This window comes from Chrysochloris asiatica, unplaced genomic scaffold, assembly GCF_000296735.1.
Source record: "Chrysochloris asiatica unplaced genomic scaffold, ChrAsi1.0 scaffold00012, whole genome shotgun sequence".
NCBI lineage: Eukaryota > Metazoa > Chordata > Mammalia > Afrosoricida > Chrysochloridae > Chrysochloris > Chrysochloris asiatica.
The window spans coordinates 32,357,025-32,381,246 of NW_006408530.1; the positions used below are offsets into that span (position 1 = coordinate 32,357,025).

The 24,222-nt window shown below is 36.3% G+C and overlaps 1 protein-coding gene across 2 annotated transcripts in view; it reads right to left on the bottom strand.

Moving 5' to 3' along the window:
• Positions 1-24,222, bottom strand: part of CCNT2 (cyclin T2) — a 48,461-nt gene that overhangs the window by 8,133 nt on the left and 16,106 nt on the right. For both annotated transcript variants that reach the window (XM_006834584.1, XM_006834585.1), the window contains exons 3-7: positions 16,577-16,705; positions 14,210-14,270; positions 10,912-10,974; positions 7,911-7,956; positions 6,103-6,266 (exon numbers count right to left, since the gene is read on the bottom strand). In XM_006834584.1, the coding sequence (XP_006834647.1) occupies positions 6,103-6,266; positions 7,911-7,956; positions 10,912-10,974; positions 14,210-14,270; positions 16,577-16,705 (463 nt within the window). The remainder of the gene's footprint in view (positions 1-6,102; positions 6,267-7,910; positions 7,957-10,911; positions 10,975-14,209; positions 14,271-16,576; positions 16,706-24,222) is intronic.

Here is a 24,222-nt window from a genome sequence, read left to right on the forward strand (position 1 = left end):
AAATACTTTTAACTCATGGTATATGGAGGGGATTATAATCAATGTAATGAAACAAGTTATATGAATTGTTGAATGTGAAATTGATGATGTGCCCTGTAAACTTTCACTCAATCCACAATAAAAACCTTAAAAAAACAGAGTTGAAAATTTCAAAGGGACTCTTGAAAAGACAAAATAAAGTAGCATATAAAGTGTGCAAAGACCTGCAGTTAGAAAACCCATACACTGGGAATTTCTCAAGCTAAAAGAATTGAAGAAAAAAATCAAGCCTGGAGTTACAATACTGAGGGATTCTATGGGTAAAATGTGAAGGAAGCACAAAAAGAACACGGAAGGAATACACAAAGTCTCTGTACTAAACAGAACTGGTCTCTCTTCAACCATATCAGGACGATGCACAGGATGAAGAACCAATGGTATTAAAGCAATAAATTCAAGTTGTACTGAAGTCTTTGGTAAAAAACAATGATTTAGGAAGTAAGTGATGGAATACCAATCGAAATGTTTCAACTAACTGCTGCAGTGCTGGAGGTGCTCACTCATCTAGGCCAAGAAATTTGGAAGGCCAACTGACTGAAGTTATATATTTGTGCCCAAGACCAAAAAAGGTGACCCATTATAATTAAATGATTGAATAATATAATTATTAATATTGCATGCAAATAAAATTTTTCTGCATATAATTTTGGATGAAGAATGGGGATTTCAGAACAATTAATTTTACTCATGCTGAAGCTGTATATAAGCCAAGAGGCAGTTGCTCGAACAAAACAAGGGGATACAGAATGGTTTAAAATCAGGAAAGGTATGCATCTTGTATTCTTTCACTATACTTATTAACTCTGAAAACAGAACAAATAATCCGAGAAGCTGGATCATATGAAGAAGAACGTGGTATCAGGATTGAAGGAAGACTGCAATGTGCAGACGATACAACCTTGCTTGCTGGGAGTGAATAGGACTTGAAGTACTTACTGGTGGTTCAAGGGCTAACAGTCTTCAGTATGGATTAGAACTCAATGTAAAGAAAACAAATATCCTCATGGGACCAATAATTAACATCCTGATAAATGGAAAAAGATTGAAATTGTTAAGGACTTCATTTTACTTGGATTCACAATTAATTCTCATGGAGGAGCAAACAAGAAATTCAAATGACAATATTGCATTGGGCAAATCTGCTGCAAGAGACCTTTACATTTTAAAGTGTAAAGATAACATTTTGAGGACTAAGGTATGCCTGACCCTAGCCATGGTATTTTTAATCACATCATATACACAGAAAAGCTGGACAATAAAGAAGACTGAGGAAGAACTGACAGATTTGAACGCTGGTGCTGTGAAGAATATTAGGCTGCCTGATGGCACAGAGGATTAGAACTGCCAAGTCAGCAGTTTGAGTCTAGCCTGTGGAAGGCAGGTAAGACTTTCTACTACTGTAAAGATTTAAAGCCTATGAAGCCTTATACAGGGTCACTATGAGTCAGAATCCACTTGATGGCACATGGTCAGTCTGGCAGCCGGTCAGAAGAATGAATAAACAAACCTGTGCTGAAAGAGGTACAGCAAGAAACCTTATTAGAAATGAGGATGGCAACACTTTGTTTCACATACTTTGAACATGTTATCAGGAAGGACCATTCCCTAGAAAAGACCACCATGCTTGGTAAAGGGTAAGGGAAAAGAGGATTGTGGTACCCTGATTTACGTATATCTGAAGTTTCCTTAAAACCCACCAAATGACTGGGTGAAGCTATGCAAATAGGGTATCACAGGATTCTAACACTGGGATTGGTTAGTTTTGTCATCATCTATAATTAAAAGGGAATCCTGGTGTGACGCTGTAGGTTAATCCGCTAGACTGCAATGTCGGTTGGAACTGCAAGGTTGGCAGTTCAAGCTCACCAGATGCTCCTCGGAAACCCTATACAGGGTTGCTATGGGTTGGAACTGACTTGATGACATTTAACAACAAAACCATATTTAAAAGTAGTTATATCAGAAGAAGGAACAGATGATTTTAGGACCATCAAGAAAGAAGAGCATGAATGGAGCCTGAGATGCCTACCTGGAAGTAGTAAGAGGAGCGGTGGCAGCATGGAGAAATAATAGCTAAAGGCTTGCTGGATGCCAGCATGTCCAGTCTGGAGGCTGTATGCTGTTGTTGTTGCTAAGTTATTTGGTTCCGACCCATATCGACTCTGTACAGGGTTTCTGAGGAATAGCTAGTGAGTTTGAATTGCTGACCTTGCAGTTCAAACTGACCTTGAGGTCAAGTGCTTATCCTAATAGCATCACACCAGTACTCCAGACATTACATTGCTAAGTGCCGCTGAGTAGGTTCTGATCTATGGAGACCCTGTACAGCATTTCCAAGGAGTAGCTGGTGAGCTTGAACCATTGACCTTGCAGTTCAAAAGGCTTTGCTGTCTGGCTCATGAACTCACAGCACCATACCCGGGCTCCATCACATTGTGGTTGTTGTTGTTAAGTGCCATCGAGTCAATTCCAAACCAGAGCAACCCTGTATAGTGTTTCCAAGGAACAGCTGGTGAGCTTGAACTGCCGACCTTGCAGTTACAACAGCTTTGCAGTTTGGCGCATTAATTCACAGCACCACACCAGGACTCCAACACATTTGGGGTTAGTTAATTAAATGTTTAACCAATGCATATAGGCTAATTTTTAAGTTGCTAATTGTGTATGGTCTGAGACTATTATAAATTTTGGCGGAAAAAAGGTTCTTTACCCCTGGCCTATTAGCAGGAGGCCAGCTTGCAGAATTGTGCCCTCTGGACATTTACAGACCAGCTAAAAGAGCTTTGTAACAATTGTCTGAGCAACTCAGAGGCCCAGGGGTCACATGGCTAAGAGGCTGAAGAGAAGGACTGCCTACAAACCCTCAAGGTGGTTGGTTTGGAATGTCATGAGGGACTGCTCACATGACTCTCCCAAAAGGTTTTAATTATTTAGGGGACCTGTAGTTTTTTTTTTTTTTTAAAAAAACACACCTTTCTATCTTCTCTGAACTATGAGTTTGGGTGTGGCACTGTGTGATAAAGCACTAGACTGCAAGGCCAGTTTGAACCATAAGGCTGGCAGTTCAAACTCACCAGCTGTTCCTTGGAAACCCTGTACAGGATCACTATGAGTTGGAACCGACTCGACAGTACTTAACGACAATACTAGTAACTAATCTTTAAAATCTATAGGAAATGGCAACACCTCTAAAGGAAAAAGACAAATAATCCATTTAAAAACTGGCACAGTACATGAACATACACTTCACCAAGGAAGACATTCAGGTAGCCAACAACATGAAGAAATGTTCACAATCATTAGCTATTAGGAAGATGCAAATCAAAGCAACAATGAAATATCATCTCACCCCAGCACTAACACTGCAGTTCAAAAAACAGGACGATAAATGATGGGGAGGGTGTGGAGAGATTGGGACCCTCCTATATGGTTGGTGGGACTGTAAAATGGTTCAGCCATTCTGGAAAATGGTATGGCGCTTCCTCAGAAAGTTGGAAACAGAAATACTTTATTACCCAGCAATTCCTCTACTTGGTATATATCCATAAGAAATATGAGCCAGAACCCGAGTAGACAGATGCAAACCAAAGTTCATCGTAACACTATTCACAATAGCAAAAAGGAGACAGCCTAAAGTGCCCGTCAATGGAAGAATAGATAAAGAAACTTTGGTTCATACACACAATGGAATACTATACTATCTTCAAGAATAATGATGAAGCAGCAAAACACCTCATAACATCGATAAACCTTGAGGACACTATGATGAGTGATATTAGTCACAAAAAGACAAATATTACATAAGACCATTATTGTAAAAGATTTCCATACTAACAGAAAAATTCTTTGTTGGCTTCCAAGGGTGGTAAGGAGGGGACGGTATGGCACAGGTTAGGGTAGAGCAATACACAAGAAGGGGAGGAGGTGGAAGAACAAGGAAGATACAGTAAGACTTAGGGAGGTTTGTATGCGCTAAATGGGATTGAGGGAAATAGTGATGCATACTCAATCTTGGAACAAGAGGGTTCTAGTCTCAATGGGTAAAAGAGAGGAAACAATGTTAAGGTGCGTGACTGTCTTGTTGATTTTAGTTTCCCTTGCCTACAATTATAAAATAGACATTTAAGGCAGATAGAAAGGAATAATGGGAAATATGACAGAAAGCTTGTCTTTAGCCTGTAACTGACTGTAATAGCTAAAAGGGGTATTAGAATTTGCTCAGTGAAATAGGCTTTTTGGTAATAAAACTTTGCAGAATATGGGCCTTAGGTGAAATCCTGAGCCCCATTCAGAACCTTCAGAGGTGGGACATTCCCACTTGAAAGGACATGCAGACCAGCCAAGAGCAGCTAGACAACAGAAGATACTTTACTTGGGAACTCCTGAGCCCATGAAAAACTGACTTAGTCACTGGGGGCTAGAGTAAGAGTAAAGTGGCCAGCTGATCTGAAGTGGGGGCAGGCATGCAAGAATGCCTAAACTTGCAGAGCGTACCCATTTTACCTAGCTTGGAGAGCTTGCTTATCAGAACTTGACTAGAGGAAGATAAAGAAGTGTGATACAAGAAGCAAGTGAAAACCACTACACTTAAATAAACTTGACCTATACTTATGGATGTATTAGCTCAAATACCAACAAAGAGGGAAGGAGTCTTTATATTATAAAGGATCAAGCCTATTCCCTTAGTACACAGGGTTGACAGGGGCAGGCAACTTAGATGTTAGTTATCAAAAATGGGGGACTATAAAGGCATGAAGTGACTGGCTTACACATTTTCAAGAGTGTGCTTAGTTTCACAGTGGGGGGGTGGGGGAGGGATACAGTAGAATCCCCATGGAATAGTTTTCTTCTAGTTTAGGTACAAAGGGATGGAGTAGGGTGGGGGTAGGAGTCTTTTGATTCATTAGTAATTATTATGACTAACTGCAACTGTCATAGCTGTAAATGGAGAATATTGTGTAGGGCGGAGTAAGTAATTTTATATTCCAAGAACAGAGGACCCTAGGATCATCAAGAGGGAAGACCATAAGCAGAGTGTGGGATCCTAACCAGAGAAGCAGTGACACTAGAGATGGAGGCAGAGGTGATGGCATAGAGAGATACAGCATCTGAGGACTCTAGACCCATGGAATGAGGAAGGCTGTGTGCCGGTGTGGCTGGCATGCAAAAATGTGCCCATTGGTTGTTTAAATAAATGTATGTTTTCTGTATTACCCTACCCCCCCCAACAAAAAAAAGGTAAGAGAGGTAAATACTGTTAATCGATGGTGCATGGAAGGGATTGTAATTATTGCAATGAAACAAAAACCGATGATCTGCCAGTAATCACTCAATTTATAATAAAAGCTTAAAAAAACCCAAAACTATAGTATCTGGTTACTAAATACTATAGTTATTAGTAACTATATTCTAATAACCCCAAAATCTCCTAATCTTTGGTCAGCTTTTTTTATTTTTCAGCTAGAGAAATTACTATCAGGAGATCTCCAAATTCCTTGTTCATAATTTGCAAATTTGTATCCCCAAATCTTTTGTCTATTCATATTTAATAATGCAATATATACTTTGGTGTTAATGGCACTACCAAGAAAGGGATGGTACCCTGACTATCCCTGTAGTTCTTTTCACATTTTATATAGTAAGCTAACACTCAACTTGCAGCCTACACGTTTTAAACAAAATTAGGGATACCTGCACTACCAACTATAGCATTATAAATCACATTCCTGTGAAAAGTCCTGAAAGTGCTTTGGATACTCAGTGGTAGTTAATATGCCTTCAATTTTTTTTTCCTTTAGGCTAAGGAATTCTTATTGTCACTCTGTTCATTTTCTTATGTTTTAAAGAGACTTTTGAAACACAAACTGAAATACTAATAGCTGAGGTGACATTTGGATTAGTGTCAAATTATGGGGTGGGCAGCAGGGATTTAAATTGGGCAGAATTTATAGGACAATGGGTACAAAGGCATTTATTATTTTTTAAACTACATAGGACAAGTACAAGAAATATTTTATTTGTAAAAACAGATTTTGTTTCTCAAACAGGCTTGATTCTACTTACCATCTAGTAATTCTAGAGTAACTGTAGGATCTACATATTCCCACCAATGCTTTCCATCAGTTGACACAGGAATTTCCCAATTGGACCATTTGCAAGCCAAATGAATGCATACACATGCTATCACTGTTGGTTTGTACTGAAGGCAGAAGGTCGTGAGATGTAGACTGTTGTATAGCAGGTTTGGAAATGAAGAGCCACAGATATTCATATATGTAAAACAAAGAAAACATTTACCAATAAGATTAGAGCAAATAAACAAACAAATAAAGGATTTCTTCTTTAAGTCTACAGTACAAAGCATTATTTTGTAAATTAAAAGCCAACACTAGTTATAAAAATTCTATACTAAAAATATCTATATAGACTATGAAGTTCCCCACACCCTCAGAGTATTATTTATTATTATATATTATTTATATGCAGTATTTTATCAACACTACTATCAATTATTCTAAAAAATTTATGGATTGAAATTAAAAGTATTTTTACTTATTTCTATAAAAGAAGGGAATATAGTATATTAGCTAGATTCATGTTTAGTAAATATAAAATAAGCACAACACTTTAAATTTTTAGTGGTGTTTTTGTAATTTATGCAAAATGCAAAGAAAAAGAAACAGAAGATTTTGTAAACTTGACAAGTAATTCCAATGTCACATTATAATCAGACATTATACCATTTAGATACGGCTTAATCAGCATTTTTAAAAATTAAATTTCTCAGTAGGTCAGAGAGCTACCTCACTTGTTTTTTTTTTTTTTTTGGCAAACCACAAAGAAAACTTACCTTTTACAAAACAGCTTCCAGGCCCAATGTTGCTAAGCACTACAAAAATACTACCTCTGTCTCTCTGCTATATGTCCAAAAAATGACATGTAGCATGCCATAGTAGCCTCTTCTAAATGAAGTTTTACAATGAAGACTTTTTTGTTCAGAATTATTAGGACTATACAGGTTACATACCAATAACATATATCTTAAGAAAATAGATTACTTGCCCATCTAAAAATTTTAATACATCTTTAATAAGAAATTAAGGACCATACAAAGCTGGTGTGGTCCCTTCTTCCCCAAAGACCCATTTAAAAAACAATCTTAGATTTTTAATATAGTCAATCTAGAACAGGATTATATATTCTATGTTAAAAGCTCTTTAATGATCTTTCCAGTTCAGTTTCATAATTGATGAAAATGTTTCACGATCAACCACAAACCCATAACATTTTTGTTTTATATAAACTGAAATGAAGTAAAATTGTACTTATGCAAACCTATGTAATGACAGGACTTGACTACTTTTAGTTTATTACTATTGGATATTTTACTGTAAAAAAACAAAAAACCCGTTATGTAAATTTTACTGTTAAAAAAACAAACAAACAAAAAAATCCCTTTAATGACTATTTTAAGGTTAGGATTGGATCAAGGTGAAATTTAAAAAAATTGTCATTAACTATAATTGTAAACTAGAAACAGCTTTATACTTACCAAGTTGCTCGAATTTCTACGTTAAGTTTAGCTCTTTGTAATCTTTAGCTGCTATTCAGGCTACCAATTTTAGACTTATGCACTCACAAATCGAGAATATGTCATCAGAAAGCACCACTACACTTCACATTGTGCATTTAACCCCTCTGTGCCCAAAGTCCCTTGTACAATACACCGCAAAGCAAACAGGGAGGTACCACCACAGTAGATGGTCCAGTCTCCTGTTGCAACAAGGGTAAGAGACACATTGAGGGGGCCCTGCATTAAAGGAAGCTATAGTGTGCTACAACAGTGCAACAAAGAGGGTCAGGATAACAACCTGTTGGTAGCCATGAAATAGGATGTCTGTGCCAAATCCTTGCTTGCTGTAAGAAAAGAAAAAAAAAAAAGAACACAATACTATCAGCTTTAACATGCTATCATCAAAAAGTTTTCAACACAACAAAAACTTCAAAGATTTGTACACAAAAAAAAAAATAAATGTTACTTACTACTTACAAACATCACAAGAGCGCCATCATTTTCTATACTACTGAAAATCTTCAACAACATTCACTCAAATGTTTCTTGCTATCCCCCAAAGATCTGAGAAACAAGCCGATTTGCTTTTAGCTAGCCAGTTACAAGGGCTAAACTTGTTACTAAGTTAAGCACCTAGTCAGCTAAAAGGTGCAATAAAGCATTCTCCTGGATTTAAAAAAAAAAAAAAGAAGAAGAAGAAGAAGAAAAGATTTTGAAGTCTAACACAAAATACAAAGAGTTGCCTGCCAGACTTAATCCTCAGTCATCATATTTAAGTGGCTTAAGTACTTCCATCAGAGAAAATAAAATAAAACCCCCCACCCCCCAAATTGCTAAATTTTCCACCATACTACTAAGCATCATCAGAGAATAAATGTAAGAGAGTGTAGATCTATGAAGCGACACTGCATGATTTAAATTATTTTCAGTATCCAATTAAAGACAATGTTTATAAAAGATAAAAAGCACACTAGGGGGAATAAGAATGCTTCAACACTAGTCCCCAACAGAACAGCACTTATTTTTTAACAACTAGCTTCTTAAGAAACCGAAAAAGGTTTTGTTTCCGCCCTCCACCTTCTGCTGTCTCTTATTATTATTCTTCCCAATGGGTATATATCCTTGCTGCATTCACTTTTCACTTTTTTTCAATTACATTCGTAATCACTGACATACATTTCCCCTCTGCTCACCTAGGATCAGTTCACCTCAACTTCACCTCTCTAACAGGCATCATATTCCTTCCTAACTCCTATTTTTTTGTCCTTGACAGCCGTAACCCCTGCTGCTACAATAGATGGTCAATATAAAGGTTTTACAAAAGGGATTTGGGATTAGCAGAGCTGTACTAAGGAAGAGTGGCAAAGCATCAGATGTCTTGGAGGTAGTGCCTTAAGTATGTCATTCTTTCCTGGTGGGGAGGGAAGGAGAAATCAGACATGAACGGTCCCTGTAAAATGACATTGGCCAATTCTACAGCAAAGCAGCAAAATATCAACCTTTTCATCTACAAAGAGGGAGATAGTCTTTATAGAAACCACATTTATCTACCCCACCTCTGACCAAAATCAGAATCTGTCAAGAGAAGTAAAAATAATTTTAGATTGCTGTAGGAGTTTTCACCTGGTAATAAATCTAAAGTCAATGACCTGTAAACTACAACAGAGGGATGATGTAGGGGAAAGAGTCTTTTGTTAGCTGAATGTTGTGATACAGCAAAGAAAAAATAAAGGACAACAAACATGAAAGAAAATTTTAAAAAACTGGACTGAAATGAAAAGTAGTTACCTGAAATGTTAGTTGGACAAATGCACTCTAATTATTGGTCATATTTAAAATATTAACAACAAAAAAAATCAGCTTTATATATTTTGCTTCAACTGATGAAATGACATCACATCTCTAACTTCTTTAGGTTAGAACATTTACAGAAAGTTAAAATTTAATAGACTGTCAAAGAAACAGATTCCAATTTCACAAGCAAGAATGCTATGTTGAAAATCTAGCTTCACTTTCTACTAAGCTAAGAAAATACATATCTTCATTCAATAGGCACTCAATTTAAAGGAAATTATATGGCTGTTACTCTTAAGCTTTTCTCTTAACACTTATATGAATTATTTATGTAATTCTATACTAAATTGTAATATTAGGGATAAGAATTTGCTATAAAAAATATATAACCATGAGGAATGGGAACCATAATTTAATGTTATAATACACAAATGGTAGTATGTGGACAGGATTGACAAAAAACTTAAGTGATGAATTTAAGAAGTCCAGTTCTTAACAATACTGTGGTATCAGACAACAGTTCCATTTTGTTTTTTTGAACGCAGTCATTAGTTTAACAAAATCCTCTTTGGGCATAAAATGAAATCAGTATAGAATGAATAAAATGTCAGAATATTTAGGAAAAGATGAAAAAGACAAATAAAAAGATATTCAGAAGTCTTACCCATTTTATTTAGGATTAACCTAAAGAAGTGTGGTAATAAAAGAATGAAACTGCAAAATTCAGTTTTCAAAAGGAAAGCAACAGAAAAAGGCACAGTAAAGGTCCCAAGTGGTGCTGTTAGTTTGTAACATTTTAAGTGGGAAACAGGAAAGTAGAAGCAGCAGCACAACATGCAACTATAAAAATGCTGCTCAACATGCTATATAAGCTGTAAAGTACAACAATGCAAACACTTTGACTCCTGTTTATCAAAGATTTAACAGGCATATCACAAATAGTATACATCATGCTGTGTTACTTAGTATACAAAAAAGGAACCATTTTTACTAACATTAAAGAACCTAAAATCAATTTTGTACAAATGAATGTGGGCAATGTATTTCCAAAAGTGACAAATCTGCTAATACAATTTTTATCTGAAACACTTGGAGTTGGCCTCAAAACTTCCCTAAAACTGCTAATAATCCTCAAAGTCAATGACAATTTGATACAAACCAGAAATTAATATTATTTTCTATGCCTATATACTATTGGCCTACATCTGAAGTATTAACTGAAATGGAAATGGCATAGCCCAATGGGGGTTGGGAGGGGTCTTAAGATTTGGAAGCCCTCAATTTTTTAATGAAATGAGACACTCACTAAAGACTCAAAGAAAGTTAATTCATCAGGCAGAACCACAAAATAACTAGGAGTAGATAGATGCAAATTTTAAAATGTTTCAAATGGACATTTCCTTCTATTTCAATAAAGCTTAAGGAAAGTTTATAAGCACAAAAATAGCATATAAGCCAATTATAAATGATTAGTACTTATCTTAAAAGCTTCAAAGATCACTTACCTCTTACTAACTGGGTACATTTCACCACATCTGTGTGTGGGTGTTCAATGGTGATCTCAAAACCTGAAATGAAAAGCACTTCTTTTTTCCTCAATTACTTATTACTACATTACTTGTCTGAGAAATGCCATTCACCACACAATAAATGATTAATATATTCATTACTAAAAATAAATCCAGACAAAGTTAAAGCTTCTCATCATCAGTGTTGTGCTCATTATACTTCCGTGACAAGAAATTTCTTCTCAAACACATTGTCCCAATTATGAACACAGGTATCAAAGTTAGCTACAGAGCAAGGGTGATATTTATTAAAAATTCTTGAGTTGTAATTAATTTAGGACTGTCCTTAAGTTAAAAACAAACTTAAATCATGGCAAATACAGACATTACACTAACCTTGTCATACAGCTTAAATTTCTCAATATTCAGCAAATAATATTTTTCTCATATGAAGGAAAAAATTTGTGGAAAAACTGAATGACAAGAATGGATTTTTTCCTGCAAATGTTTTGAAACTCCCTCATATGTATCTCTACTTTTCCTTTTAGAATATGTGAAAGAACATTTTTCCTAAAAATAACCTTTGTACACAGTGGCAGAAATGGTTCTTTGAAAGTGACAGTCCTCTAAAGGAGTTCTGGCATGGCGCTATAGAATAAGCATTTGACCACAAGGGTTGGCAGTTCCATCTCCCCAGTGGCTCCTGGGAAACCCTACATAAGGTGGTTCACTCGACAGCTCTTCACAAGAGCAGTCTTCTAATGTTCTTATGATAAAGGACATAAGCATACCAGCAACCCACGAGGATGTTGCAGGGCCCAGGGTTTGCCTAGTTGTACATAAGATTGCTTTGAGTTGCAATAGACCCAATTATCTACTTTATGTCAAAGAGCTTTGATAAGTCTGCTTATAACTATATTTTATTAATAATTAAGATTGTTTAGGCAAGTGAACCATTTAGGTCTCAAGATTCATTAAATCACTGCTGCTAAAACCAGATGCAATGGTGAGATGCTTTCAGCGTCCAACCAGTCCTGAAGCAGGACCTTTTTTCTTAAAAGTGAAGCCCACATATGGAGCCTTCACTACAGTAATTGAATAAAACCCTAACAAATAAGCATTATGTACTTATAAAGTTATTGTGTGGTCTGTTTCTACTATAATGAAACCTGAAAAATAGTAATTTTTTTAAAAGGCACCACAGGTTGTTGTTGTTAGGTGCCGTGGAGTTGGTCCCGACTCACAATGACCCTGTTACAGGGTTTCCGAGGCTGTAAATCTTTATGGGTGCAGAAAGCCTCATCTTTCTCTCATGGAACAGGTGGTAGTTTCCAACTGCCGACCTTGAGATTAGCAGCCCTATCCGTAACCACTACACTACCAAAGCACTACAGGTACATTCTCTAAATTTGATGGTGCCCCTTAAAATAAAGGTATTTATTCTCCCTGCTTAAGAATCTTTCAGAAAAACATATAAAATAAATTTACGTAATAAAATATTCACTTTCTAGTTGCTGCTGTTGTTGTTGTTGTTGTTATGTGCCGTGGAGTCTGTTCCAACTCATAGCGACCCTGTACAGAGTAAGAATCTTTCAGATAAACATATAAAATAAGTTTATATAATAAAATAATCACTTTCTAGTTGTTGTTGTTGTTATGTACCATGGAGTCGGGTTCTGACTCATAGCAACCCTGAACAGGGTTTCCGAGGCTGTAAATCTTTACGGGAGCAGAAAGCCTCATCTTTCTCCTGCGGAACAGCTGGTAGTTTCGAACTGCTGACCTTGCTGCTCGCAGCCCGATTTGTAACCACTACGCTACCAGAGCTCCTTCTAGTAGCTGTTAAGTGCTGTCAAGTCCAATTTCTGAGGAGTAGCTGGTGGGTTTGAGCTGCTGACCTTGTGGTTAGAAGTCCAGTGCTTATCCTGCAGTGCCGCACCAGAACTCCATAGTAGTATGTTGTTGTTAAGTGCTTTTAAGTTGGTGCCAACTCATAGCGACCCTGGATAGGGTTTCCAAGGAACAGTTGGTGGGTTGAAACACCAACTTTGCGGCTAGCAAGTCCTGTGTCCATAATATCACAGTTTATAATTATTTTATTTTTTGTCACTCAAACATAATCTTCTCATTATGTATAAATTTATGCAATTTTATATAAACAATAATGCCAATTCATGAATTGGGAGGAAGAATCTTGTTTTTACTTTTCATACTTTTTATATTATAAAAACTTCAAATAAGCTACTTTTGTAATAAAAACAATCTGTCATAAGGTGAAGCTCTTCTGTTCAACATTTGGGCATAAAATAACAAATAAAAGTAGCAACTATAAGAAATGACTATTCATAACAAACCAACTATGAAGAAATGGTTTTTTATATATTATCTTTCATTTTCAAATTCACAACGCAAGGCAGCTATTATTATTCTACCTCACCTCATATACACAGAATTGAAGTTTGAGAGGACTTCAAAAATTTCATGGAAAAGAAATTCCACTATTATTTTAACTTAATTTCCCCACAAACCTCGTATAACAGGTAAAGAAATGTGCCCAAGTTTACAAGGCAAGTCAGAGACCTGACGATTTAAATCCAGGATCTTCCCAACGCCCACAGTCTTCCTGCCACAATCCAAATCCTTTTCCCATAAGTAAATCTGGGAGCTCCCAGGTTTTAAAAGGTAAGATCTAAATGGTAACTCTGCAACTACTTGAACTACATGGCACATGGCTTTAGACGATTCATAGCCTTTTTAGGCCTTAATTTCCTCATTAGTACAGTGGAAGATCAGATTAAATCATCTTTTGCAATCACTTAAATTGCACGAACCTTGCATATGAAGATGTAACTTTTAGAAAACGATGGTCAACAAATAAATAGGGTCATATTTAATACTGTGTGCCATATTCATGAAATACTCTAAGTTCTGGGAGAGCAAGCATTGCTGTTTTATGTTTGTACACACTGCAATCATAATCCCTAACTTTAAGGAACTATTTTACTCTACAGTGCAAGTCAGAGCCAAACTGGGCGCCTAGGTTGAGAGAATCCAAAAGAAGTACTTACGGTTAGATCACCCAACTATCTAAAATCCAGAGAAATTACAAGGAAGGGCTATGTTTCCCATTATGTCAAACGAAACTTAATTTTTTTTTTTGATTTTCTAATAACCAGACAATACTACTATTCTAATTAAAAACTAATTTCAATACAACTTTAATACTGACACCATTTCAGAAATAATCTTTTCATTTATTTGGAGTACTGCACCAAAGAACACAAGAAGTACATACCTAGGGTTTGTAGCATTATGGTTTCAAGTATAACCAATTCTTGAGTCTGTTGAAGGTAAGCCTGCCATATAAAAATAATAAAATAATAAAATGTCTATGGCAAACATTGCACTATTAATAGATGATGGGATTGTTAAATGCCTTGGGAATTATAGATTCATCGTGAAAGTACCATAGTAGTTTGGAAGTAGGGGAAATAAATTGAAGTTGATAGAGAAAATCTATTTACTGTGTCAAGTCCAAATTAAATTAGTTCCTAATATGTAGAAAATACAAACACAGCAAAAATAGACAACCTAGAGATAATAACGAAATGTGGTAGGTTAATCTTTGAGAAAAAATATCTATTCAGTCTGTAAAATAAAACACTGTAGAGCCATTTAACAGGACACAACAAGCCATGTAAGAACATCAAACCTGTCTTAAAGATAAGAATCACAAATTCACTCACGGACATTTCATGTGACAATTCATTAAGTCACAGTAAATTAGTGAACTATATTTTTAGAATTAACTTCGCCTTCTCAGGATAACAACAAAAAAACCAGTCCGCAAATCTCTAGGTTAAGAAAAAAATTTCAGGTATCAAAACACCCCCAAACACCCCTGTCATTTAGTCAATTCTAACTTATATAGTGACCCTAGAGGACAGAGTCGAAGTGCTCCAGAGGATTTCCAATGGTGAGATCTTTACAGAAGCAGACTGCCACATCCTTCTCCCATGTTGGGTTCAAATGACCAACCCTATAGTTAGCAGTCAAGTGCTTCATCCACAGTGCCATGTTCAAAATAATGCATCATAGACCCACAGGGACACGAATACCAGAGGGTCTTTTCTCTAAATCTCAACTTTAAATTGTTCTCCAATTGCAATCACTCTGGGAAGAAATAGAATGAACAACTTTGGCTATCCCATTCTTAGATCATGACATTTAATTAAGGTGGTAAGAAAATGATATATCATACACAAATAGTCATTTATATAAGAACACGGTGCTAAACTGGAGACTGAAAACATGTTGCTCCATTTTGGAAAGGGTACTAAGCTGTTATTTAAAACAGAATTTTATTATTTGAACAATACTCTAAAGTAGTCATTAAGAAATAATTATGAATTTGTAAAACAGAAACTACAGGAGTCCTCTTTGAATGATCACACATTCCATAGTAATTTAATGGCTACAATATTTTACTCCCTTAAAATTAACATCTAGAACAAAGATTGTTGTTGTTGTTGTTGTTAAGTGCCATCGAGTCGGGTCCGACCCATAGCGACCCTGTACAGGGTTTCCGAGGGTGTAAATCTTTACGGGAGTAGAAAGCCTCATCTTTCTCCCGCGGAGCGGCTGGTAGTTTCGAACCGCTGACCTTAAGGTTCGCAGCCCGATTCGTAACCACTACGCTACCAGAGATACCATTAATAAAATCAGATATAATTCAACACAACTTAATCTGGACCTTAAACTTGTCCCGTATCAAATTGGATGAATATAATGTGGTACTCAGATTCAAGTCATAGCTAAAAAAGTCACTTATTAGTGGTTACAAATCAGGCTGTGAACTGCAAGGTCAGCAGTTCCAAACTACCAGCTGTTCTGCAGGAGAAAGATGAGGTGTTCTGCTCCTGTAAAGATATACAGCCTCGGAAACCCCGTATAGGGTCACTATGAGTTGGAACTGACTCCACGGCACATAACCACCATAATAATTATACTAAAACATTAGTTAAAGGCTCAGAATTTGAACCTTCATTTTAAAGAAATGTCAGAAAACATTTACATTGTTTTCAAATATAACCCATTATAATAATTATTATGCTGATAACAATCAGGTTGCTTGGAAAAGAAAATTACCCATTAGGAAAATTAAAATACTAGTAAAACAAAATGCTGCTCATCAATACAAGGTAAAATGCATCTTTATCAGAGATATGGGTATATGTATAGTAAAGGAATGATTCTTTAAATGACTAATTACTGACGTAGAGGTAAATTTGGAGATTTCCTATTCTTTCTACGGTGGGCAATTTGATCTCAGAGACTCATCTTCTGATCTCAATAAATATCAACAATGGAGGTGCTATGACTTACCCTCTACATATACCACAGGTTTGCTGTGAGGATCAGTCTAACAAAATGTGAAACACTTAGATGTACCCATGAATCAAAGAAAGCCTTAGATGATTCAGAATGACATTCAAATTCATAACCATCCATAAAATATTTTTCTGTCAGACTGCTTCTGGGTATTACATTTCTAATGTGGTAATAACAATAAGCATTTGACTGCTAACACTAACTGATTTACATTTTTATTATGAAAAAAGTTTCAAATTTCAGAGAAAAACCAGAACAGGATTTTACATACATCACATTTAGTATCCAGCAGTGGGTCTAGGGGATGAAGACAAGCATGTGCAACTTTGATAACATGTTCAAGCTTTCGAGCCTGTTCTTCTACTTTCGCAGCCAAAAATAATGCAGTGGGTGATATTATCTGCAGAAAAGATAATATTTGGTGATTTAAAATAAATGAATTTTGCTCAAAACTCTTACTTCTAAAGAAGGGGGAGGGCGTGCAAGGGAAGGAATGTAATATTAATAGCATAACCTGCAATATGGGTTATAATTAGATTGATAAAAGAATTTTAACCAAGGTATTTATTAAATGGAACTAGTTAACCCTGTCTATAAGATGCTATAAGCAAAATATCAAAGGGGGAAAGGGCAAAGACGTTATACTTAGGTTAAATAAGGTGAAGTCGTACTTCTACTGATAAACTAAAGTAATGTTAAAATCAGGTTAACAACAACAACAACAAAATAATAAAATCAGTTAAGATAAAATTACGAGTCAAAATTCTATCAATTAGATATCAAGATTAAATTCTTAGGATAAAGGACAAGAAATTAGCACCACAAAAATACTAAGAGAAACATCAAGTTTTGAGTATTTACCCCAAAATTTATTTTAAATTTAAAAATTGTTGACACGGGAAATAGGCATACCTTAAATTCAAACAATATTCTAAGATTACACATAAATTTCTCAGGGAATGGTAATTTTTAAAAAGTCAGGATTCAGATACACAATTTTTAAGAGATGAACATATTATATATTGGGTGTTTAACAGTTACTATATAGAAATAATGCTGAATGAGAGAGCACAGGCTAGACAAGGAGTTGGAAGAGGGCAAGCATAAATTAATAGAAGGAAAAAATTTCTGGCATAGAGAAGGTATATCCTTTCCTCTGAGAACTTTAAAAACGCTTGTAAATATTACTGCAAAGATGACACTGGCTTTTGCATCTGAAAGGGACCTTCTCTGATCTGCATTTGGATCATTGAAAATTTACTTCAAGAAATCTCTAAAAGCTGTATAAATCTTTACAACAGCAAGTCCCAACAATCAGAAATTGTTACGCTAAAAAGAATGAATAATCTCCACTTGCACTTTCTACTTATTTCCATCTTTTAAAATTACAGTTGGCCATTCATATTGATGGGTTGCACATGGAACATTGAAAATGTTCCAGGAGGAAAAAAAGGCTCCTGGCATAACATTGTAGTGTAAGTATTAGACTAGACTACTAACTACAAGGTTGGCTGGTGATTCAAATCCACCAGTTACTCCTTGGAAATTCTATACAGAGTCACTATGAGTGGGAACAGACTCCACAGCATTTAACAAGAGAGCAATGAAGTGGTCAAAGCAATCCCTCAAAGGCTAAGAGGAAGAGTAAAGTGCTATTACATTGTTATTAGTCATTATAAAATTGATGATTCAAAATATACAGGAGGCTATATGCAAATACATCATGTTCTATAAGGAACTTCTGCATCTGAGAACTCTGGTATCCGAGGGAGGCAGAGGATGTGAGTGGTGGTGGTATGTGTGTTTTGGAAGGGAAGGTGAAATAACAGTAATTTAGTTTTCATAGATTTAGAATAAAACTTTTTACAAGAGATTTACTTAGGCATCTCAGTATTACTTAACAGGAAGTCAAACGGTATTGCTAAGGAAAAATTCATAGAAACTTAGGAAACAAAAACATAAAAATGGGAAGCTATTGTTTTTCAACAATATCCTTCATATGGTCTATACACATTCTAAAAGTAATGTTTTCATCTCTCCAACCCTTCTTCCAAAGAATTCTTTGCTCTTTAATTCATACCATGTCAAAATGGCAGTTTTGGGCATTCTCTAGGGAATAAAATCATATTCCTTATCAATGTTCTTTGTACTGGGGAAGAAAAAGAAGTCCGAAGGGGCAAGATCAAGGATGCAGGGTGGATGGGGTAAAGGTTCCCCAATGATATTCTCATAGGAACGCCCTGGAGACCCTTAATAATGAGCAGGTGCATTGTTGTGATGGATAAATTTCTTTGGCCCAACTCTCGGGGCCTTTTTCTCACCAGAACAGTTTTCCTTAAAAACTTCTTCCTAATTAGCCCCTGTGATCATCTTGTGTCCTAGAAAAATCAATACTCTTTTGCAATCCCCTAAATTAGCTGTCATAACTTTCTGAGCTGGCCTCTCCACCTTCAATTTAATTGGGCCAGCATATTCCCTTGGAAGCAATTGGTTTGATTGGGTGTTGCCTTCTGGATTGTACTGTAAAACCAAGACTCATTCCTGGTTTTAATTATTTCCATTACAAACCGTCTTCAATAGCTTTATCTTGCTTAAAAGACCAATGGAAAGACGAGCTCTTCTTGAGCCAGCTGATTTTCAAGCAGTGCTTTTGGAACCCATTGAGCCAAAAGCTTGCTGAGGAAGATATGTTTGTGTTAAAATTTAAACTGTTGAACCATGTGAAGTTCCACTTCAGAGCTATCACATGAATGGTAATTCTATGGTCTTCTACCAGTTTCTGGACTTGAGCCCTTTTGTTTTGTCAAGATTGACAGACATCCTCTTGGCTTATCCATGACACAAATATTCTTTTTTGAAGGCACTCTAACAAGACTAAGACAAATGTATTGCTAAGAGAACAGAGGGCTCTTTAAACATTTCATTTGCATGTATGAATCAGAACCCTCAAAGTAACTTTTTGACTTACCCTCTTCTTAAAATACCAGTTAAATAGCAGTCTGTATGATGGGAGGTAGAGTCCCGGTGTGGTGCTGTAGGATAAGCACTGGACTGATAATTGCATGATCGGCGGTTCAAACCTGTTAGCAACTTCTGGAAAACTCTATACAGGATTGCTATGAGTTGGAACTGACTTGACGGCACTTTAACAGTGTGAGATAAGGAACGCTGGTGCCACAGTGATGTTAGCCACAAGGGTGGCAGTTCAAACAACCAGCCACTCTACAGGACAGAGAGGAAGCTGTCTTGAAAACCCGATACAAGGTCACTGAGTTGGAGTCAATTCTACAGTGAATTGACTTGGTTGTTTTTTTTTCCTAGTAGGGTAGAGTAGTTTAGACTGAGAAGTAGGAAATTTAAGTTACTCAGAACTGCTATTATCTACATTCTCTGGTTCAGAAATTCCTTTTCTACTTAAAGGCTTAACTCAAATATCTCCTCCCAAGGTGATAGTCCTGAGTCAGTGTGAAATGTCACTATTTATTCAATAGGAATCTACATATACCTCTAGCACTGTATTTTATACTGTATTCTAACTGTTGGTTTGAAGTTTTGACATGACACTGGAAGATAAGCACTCAACCCCAAGGTCAGTTTGAATTGCAAGGCTGGCAGTTCAAATTCACCAGCTACTCTATAGAGGGTTGCTATGGGTTGGAACCAACTCACTGACACTTAACAACTACTTAGGTTTATTATTTCATTTGCCCTACTAGTCTAGAAGTGGCTCGAACTGAGTTATTCATTTGTGCTCTCATTATTTACTATGCACATTTGTCACCCATGTTTGCTGAATGAATGAAATGTGGGTAATCTATGTGTAAATATAAAAAACAGCAATATTAATTTTAAAGTTTCCCAAATGCCATAATAAAAATCAGCAAGAGGAAGTATCAATGCAACAAAGATGAGAAACACTCAAATAAATGAAGATAACTCTCAGTTTCACATAATCTCTTTTTTATTATTTCATTCAAGAGGGGATTGACTTATCTTCCCAGCCTTCAAATGCTAGAACAATTTATCAAAGTCAAAAGTTAACTAGACTAAACTTAATAAACTTCCTTCTTAACTGCCAGGTAACCCAGAATTTCTCTTACTTGCCCAAAAGGCACTTATTAAAGTCCCCAATGAGGTTTGTTGCTATTTTTGGGGGGTGGGGGTGGGAGTAAAATCTCATAGGATTCCCAGTCACAGCTCCATTCTTTTCAAACGTTTAGTAGTAATGGTGGTGGTGAATGTTAAGTGCCTCAGTATCAAGAAACACTTTCAAATTATACAGCTTTTCTATTTCTCAATGGAAATAAAGTATTATGTGTACTGAATGATTCTAAAAACTATAAATAATTAAATAATTAAGATTTAGAGAGTCAAGCAATGATCTTCCGGTAGATTCCTGGTTTATTTACCCACACTCCTCACAGAAGTCTTTCTGTTCCCTCTAAACAGGGCTCAATTCTCAGCCTCCTCCAGTGCAACACTAATACCCAACACTCTTCCAAAGTTCCTGGTGAAATCCACTAACTCCATTCACATTTCCTCCTCTATAGCCTGCAAACATTTTACTCCATCAGGGCTGTAAAAACAAAACAAAACAAAACAAAACACCTTTTTAGATAAATACTTTTTGAATATCTGTATGAGGCTTTACTTTTAAGGTGGGTGATCAAACTAGGTACTGCTTTTTCAATGGAAGGCTAATTTTGTTGTGCAGCGTATTAAAAGTATTCTAAAAGTGTTGGGTAATGGCAAGATTACTAGGTTGGTCCATGGCTTTAAAGGTGAACAATGTATTTTGAAGGTAACAAACATTCACTGGCACACATATGCTTGATTCGAAAGTACAGATACATAGTTTGCTTGGAGTGAACAATTACAAACTGGTATTCAGATTAGCGGGGGCAGTTTCCATGCATTACCTATCTGTGTGTGCCGGTACCTAGTTTAATAAACTTTGTAAAGTAACTAAAACTAAACAGAAGAAAAGTTAATTTTGAAAAAGTGTCCACAATTTGTTACTCTAGCAGATGTATAACCATTCCAATGGCATTTTTACATTCTCAAAACAAGACAAATTTCTACAGAAATATACCATACATACACTGCAGTATAGTTAGATTGCATCAGTGAAATCCTGGCTCTGATATGTGACTAGTCTAGGCAAATGATTCTTTTTGTTTCATAGATGCATCTGTAAAAAAGGAGTACCAGCGACTGTTTTCAAAGCTCTGGTGAGGATTAAATCAATCAGTATATACAAAGCATTTATAACAGTGTCTAAAAATATTTGAACAATATGGTTCAAATATTACTATTAGTATGTTGAAAAACTAAACACCAGTTTTGAATTTCTTAGTGGTGGTCTTAAAAGTTTTATTTTTTAAAAATTCCCTTTTTTCATGCTTCTATTCTTTAATTCATGGCTAAACGCCATTCTTTGTATCTCTTAGGCTCAGAAGATTAAAACATTGGAATTTTATAAGGGTAAGTCAAAAGTACTGCTACAAAATCATAGAAACCTTTAGGAAAATTTCAAAATGTGAAGCTACTGTTTCTTGACATATCTTTCATCTAGGTCTATACACTTCTGAATCTTTCATCTAGGTCTATACACTTCTGAATCTGTCCAGTATCTCCCAGAATAATTCTGTGCTCTTTGATTTACACCACATCAAACAGGGGTTTTGGGATCCCCAAGGAACTTTACGAATAGGGCTGAAAACCACAAGGTCAGCAGTTCGAAACTACCAGCTGCTCCGTGGGAGAAAGATGAGGCTTCTGTTCCCATAAAGATTTACAGCCTAGGAAACCCTGTTCAGGGTCGCTATGAGTTGGAACCGACTCGAGGGAACTTAACAACAAAAAGGAACTTTAATTGTGTTCCTTTGAAATAAGTTTTAGAAACAAAAACAAGTATGAAGGGGCAAGATCAGAGCTGTAGGATGGATGGGGTAAAGTTTCTCAAGTAAATTACTGTAGGACAGTTCTTGTTACCGTGCAAAAATGAGCAGGTACATTGTTGTGATGGAAAAAGTTCCTGGTGGCCACATTCCTGTGTCTTTTCTTACCAACAGAGTTTTCATTTCTCCTAAAATTTCTCCTAACAAACCCCCGTGATGGCACTGCGTCCTTCAAAAAAAATCTATCAACATTATTCTTGGGAATCCCAAAAGTGAATTGCAATAACCTTCTGAGTTGACTTCTCTACCTTGAGTTTAATTTGTCAGCAGATCCCCCTGGAAGACACTGCTTTGACTGGATGTTGCTCTCTAGATCGTATAGGTAAATCCAAGACTTGTCCCTGGTTATGATTTGTTTCATTAAATCATCTTCATTAACTTTGATCTTGTTTACAAGACTGATGAAAAGCTCCATTTTTTGAGCTAGATCAGCTTTGTGCAATGGTTTTGACACCCAATGGGCTGAAAAGCTTGATAAAGCCAAGATATTTAACTAAAATTGAATTATGCCAAACCATGAGAGCCCAATTTCAGTGTTATCAAATCACTGGTCATTTCACATCTCCTCCAGTTTCTGGGCTTGACCCCCACCCCACCTCTTTTCTTCATTTGTAGATGAAAGCCTCTGTCTCGTGGCTCATCTTAGAAGGTCAACCTTCAAGTGCCTGGTCCATCTAAAAACCAGTTTTAAGTGGGGCAGTATTCCTGTAAACTTGCTGCAAAGCTTCAATGATTTGGAAAGATGTCCACTTGAAATCTGTTAAATATTTGGAATTAGCCCTCACCTCAAAACCAAAATTTGTTTCCCCCACCATGGCTCAAAAAGTATCCTTTTTTGGGGGATGGCATCCAAACGAGTCTTAGTCAAGTTATTACTGAGAGTACTTGTCTGCAGTCACCCAGTGATTGCAGATACATTCAAACACATTTTGTTTGGGATAAACTTGTACATGTATGAAGTGGAACTTAGTAGCAATATTTTTTACTTACCCTCATACTTAACATTACTTCAATAGTTTATACTTGTATAACTCTTGTCCATTCTCACTCCGGTTGTTTTTACCTCTTTCTCCTTTTCTATTCCTTTGTATGTTTTCATTCCTACCTCTTGGTCTGATTCCCTTCCTTCTCCATCTTTTCTCTTTCTGCCCGATCCTGGCTGCTGTCTCCCCTCTCTGCTCATGATGCCCCTACTGTTGACAATCTTCACTCTCCATTGCTGCTTCAACCTTGATAGCTAGAGGCAAGGTCAGTGTGAATTAACAAAAATTGGGTAATCCCTCAATCACTGGAGATGGCTGTTTGTGTGAGTCTGTATTAAAAGAATCATATTGTACACCAGACCCTTTTCATTCATGGCCTTTATTCTACAGGACAGAGCAGAACTACTTCATTGGGTTTCCCAAGCTGTAGATCTCTATGGGAGCTAAGTTGTCAGTAAGCATCCCAATGCTTGACCCACTGCACCACTAGGAATCCCTGCTCCCAAAACACATTACTGCTCAGTTAAGACAAGGATAACTGTCTCCTTCCTGTGCTTTCAAAGGGTTTCATTACAAATATCCATTTAGTAATAAATATTCATTGGTTCTAGGAATCATAGCTCAAAATTTAGAAATCATTTGCCTAAAACTATAATTTAGGAGACGTGGTAGCAGTATACAAGGTGGTAGCAGTACACAAGGGGGCCTCAAAAAATAAGTGCAATTTAATCAACTTGAACTCACAGACAGAGAACTAAACCCAATATATTATTTTCCAATGCAAACAGAACATTCTACGAAATACTGAAAAATGATGAGTCTGCAAAACACCTCACAACATGGATGACACTCTGGAGGACATTTTGCTGAGTAAAATTAAAATTGTTGTTGTTGTTGTTAAGTGCCATCGAGTCGGTTCCGACCCATAGCGACCCTGTACAGGGTTTCCGAGGGTGTAAATCTTTACGGGAGTA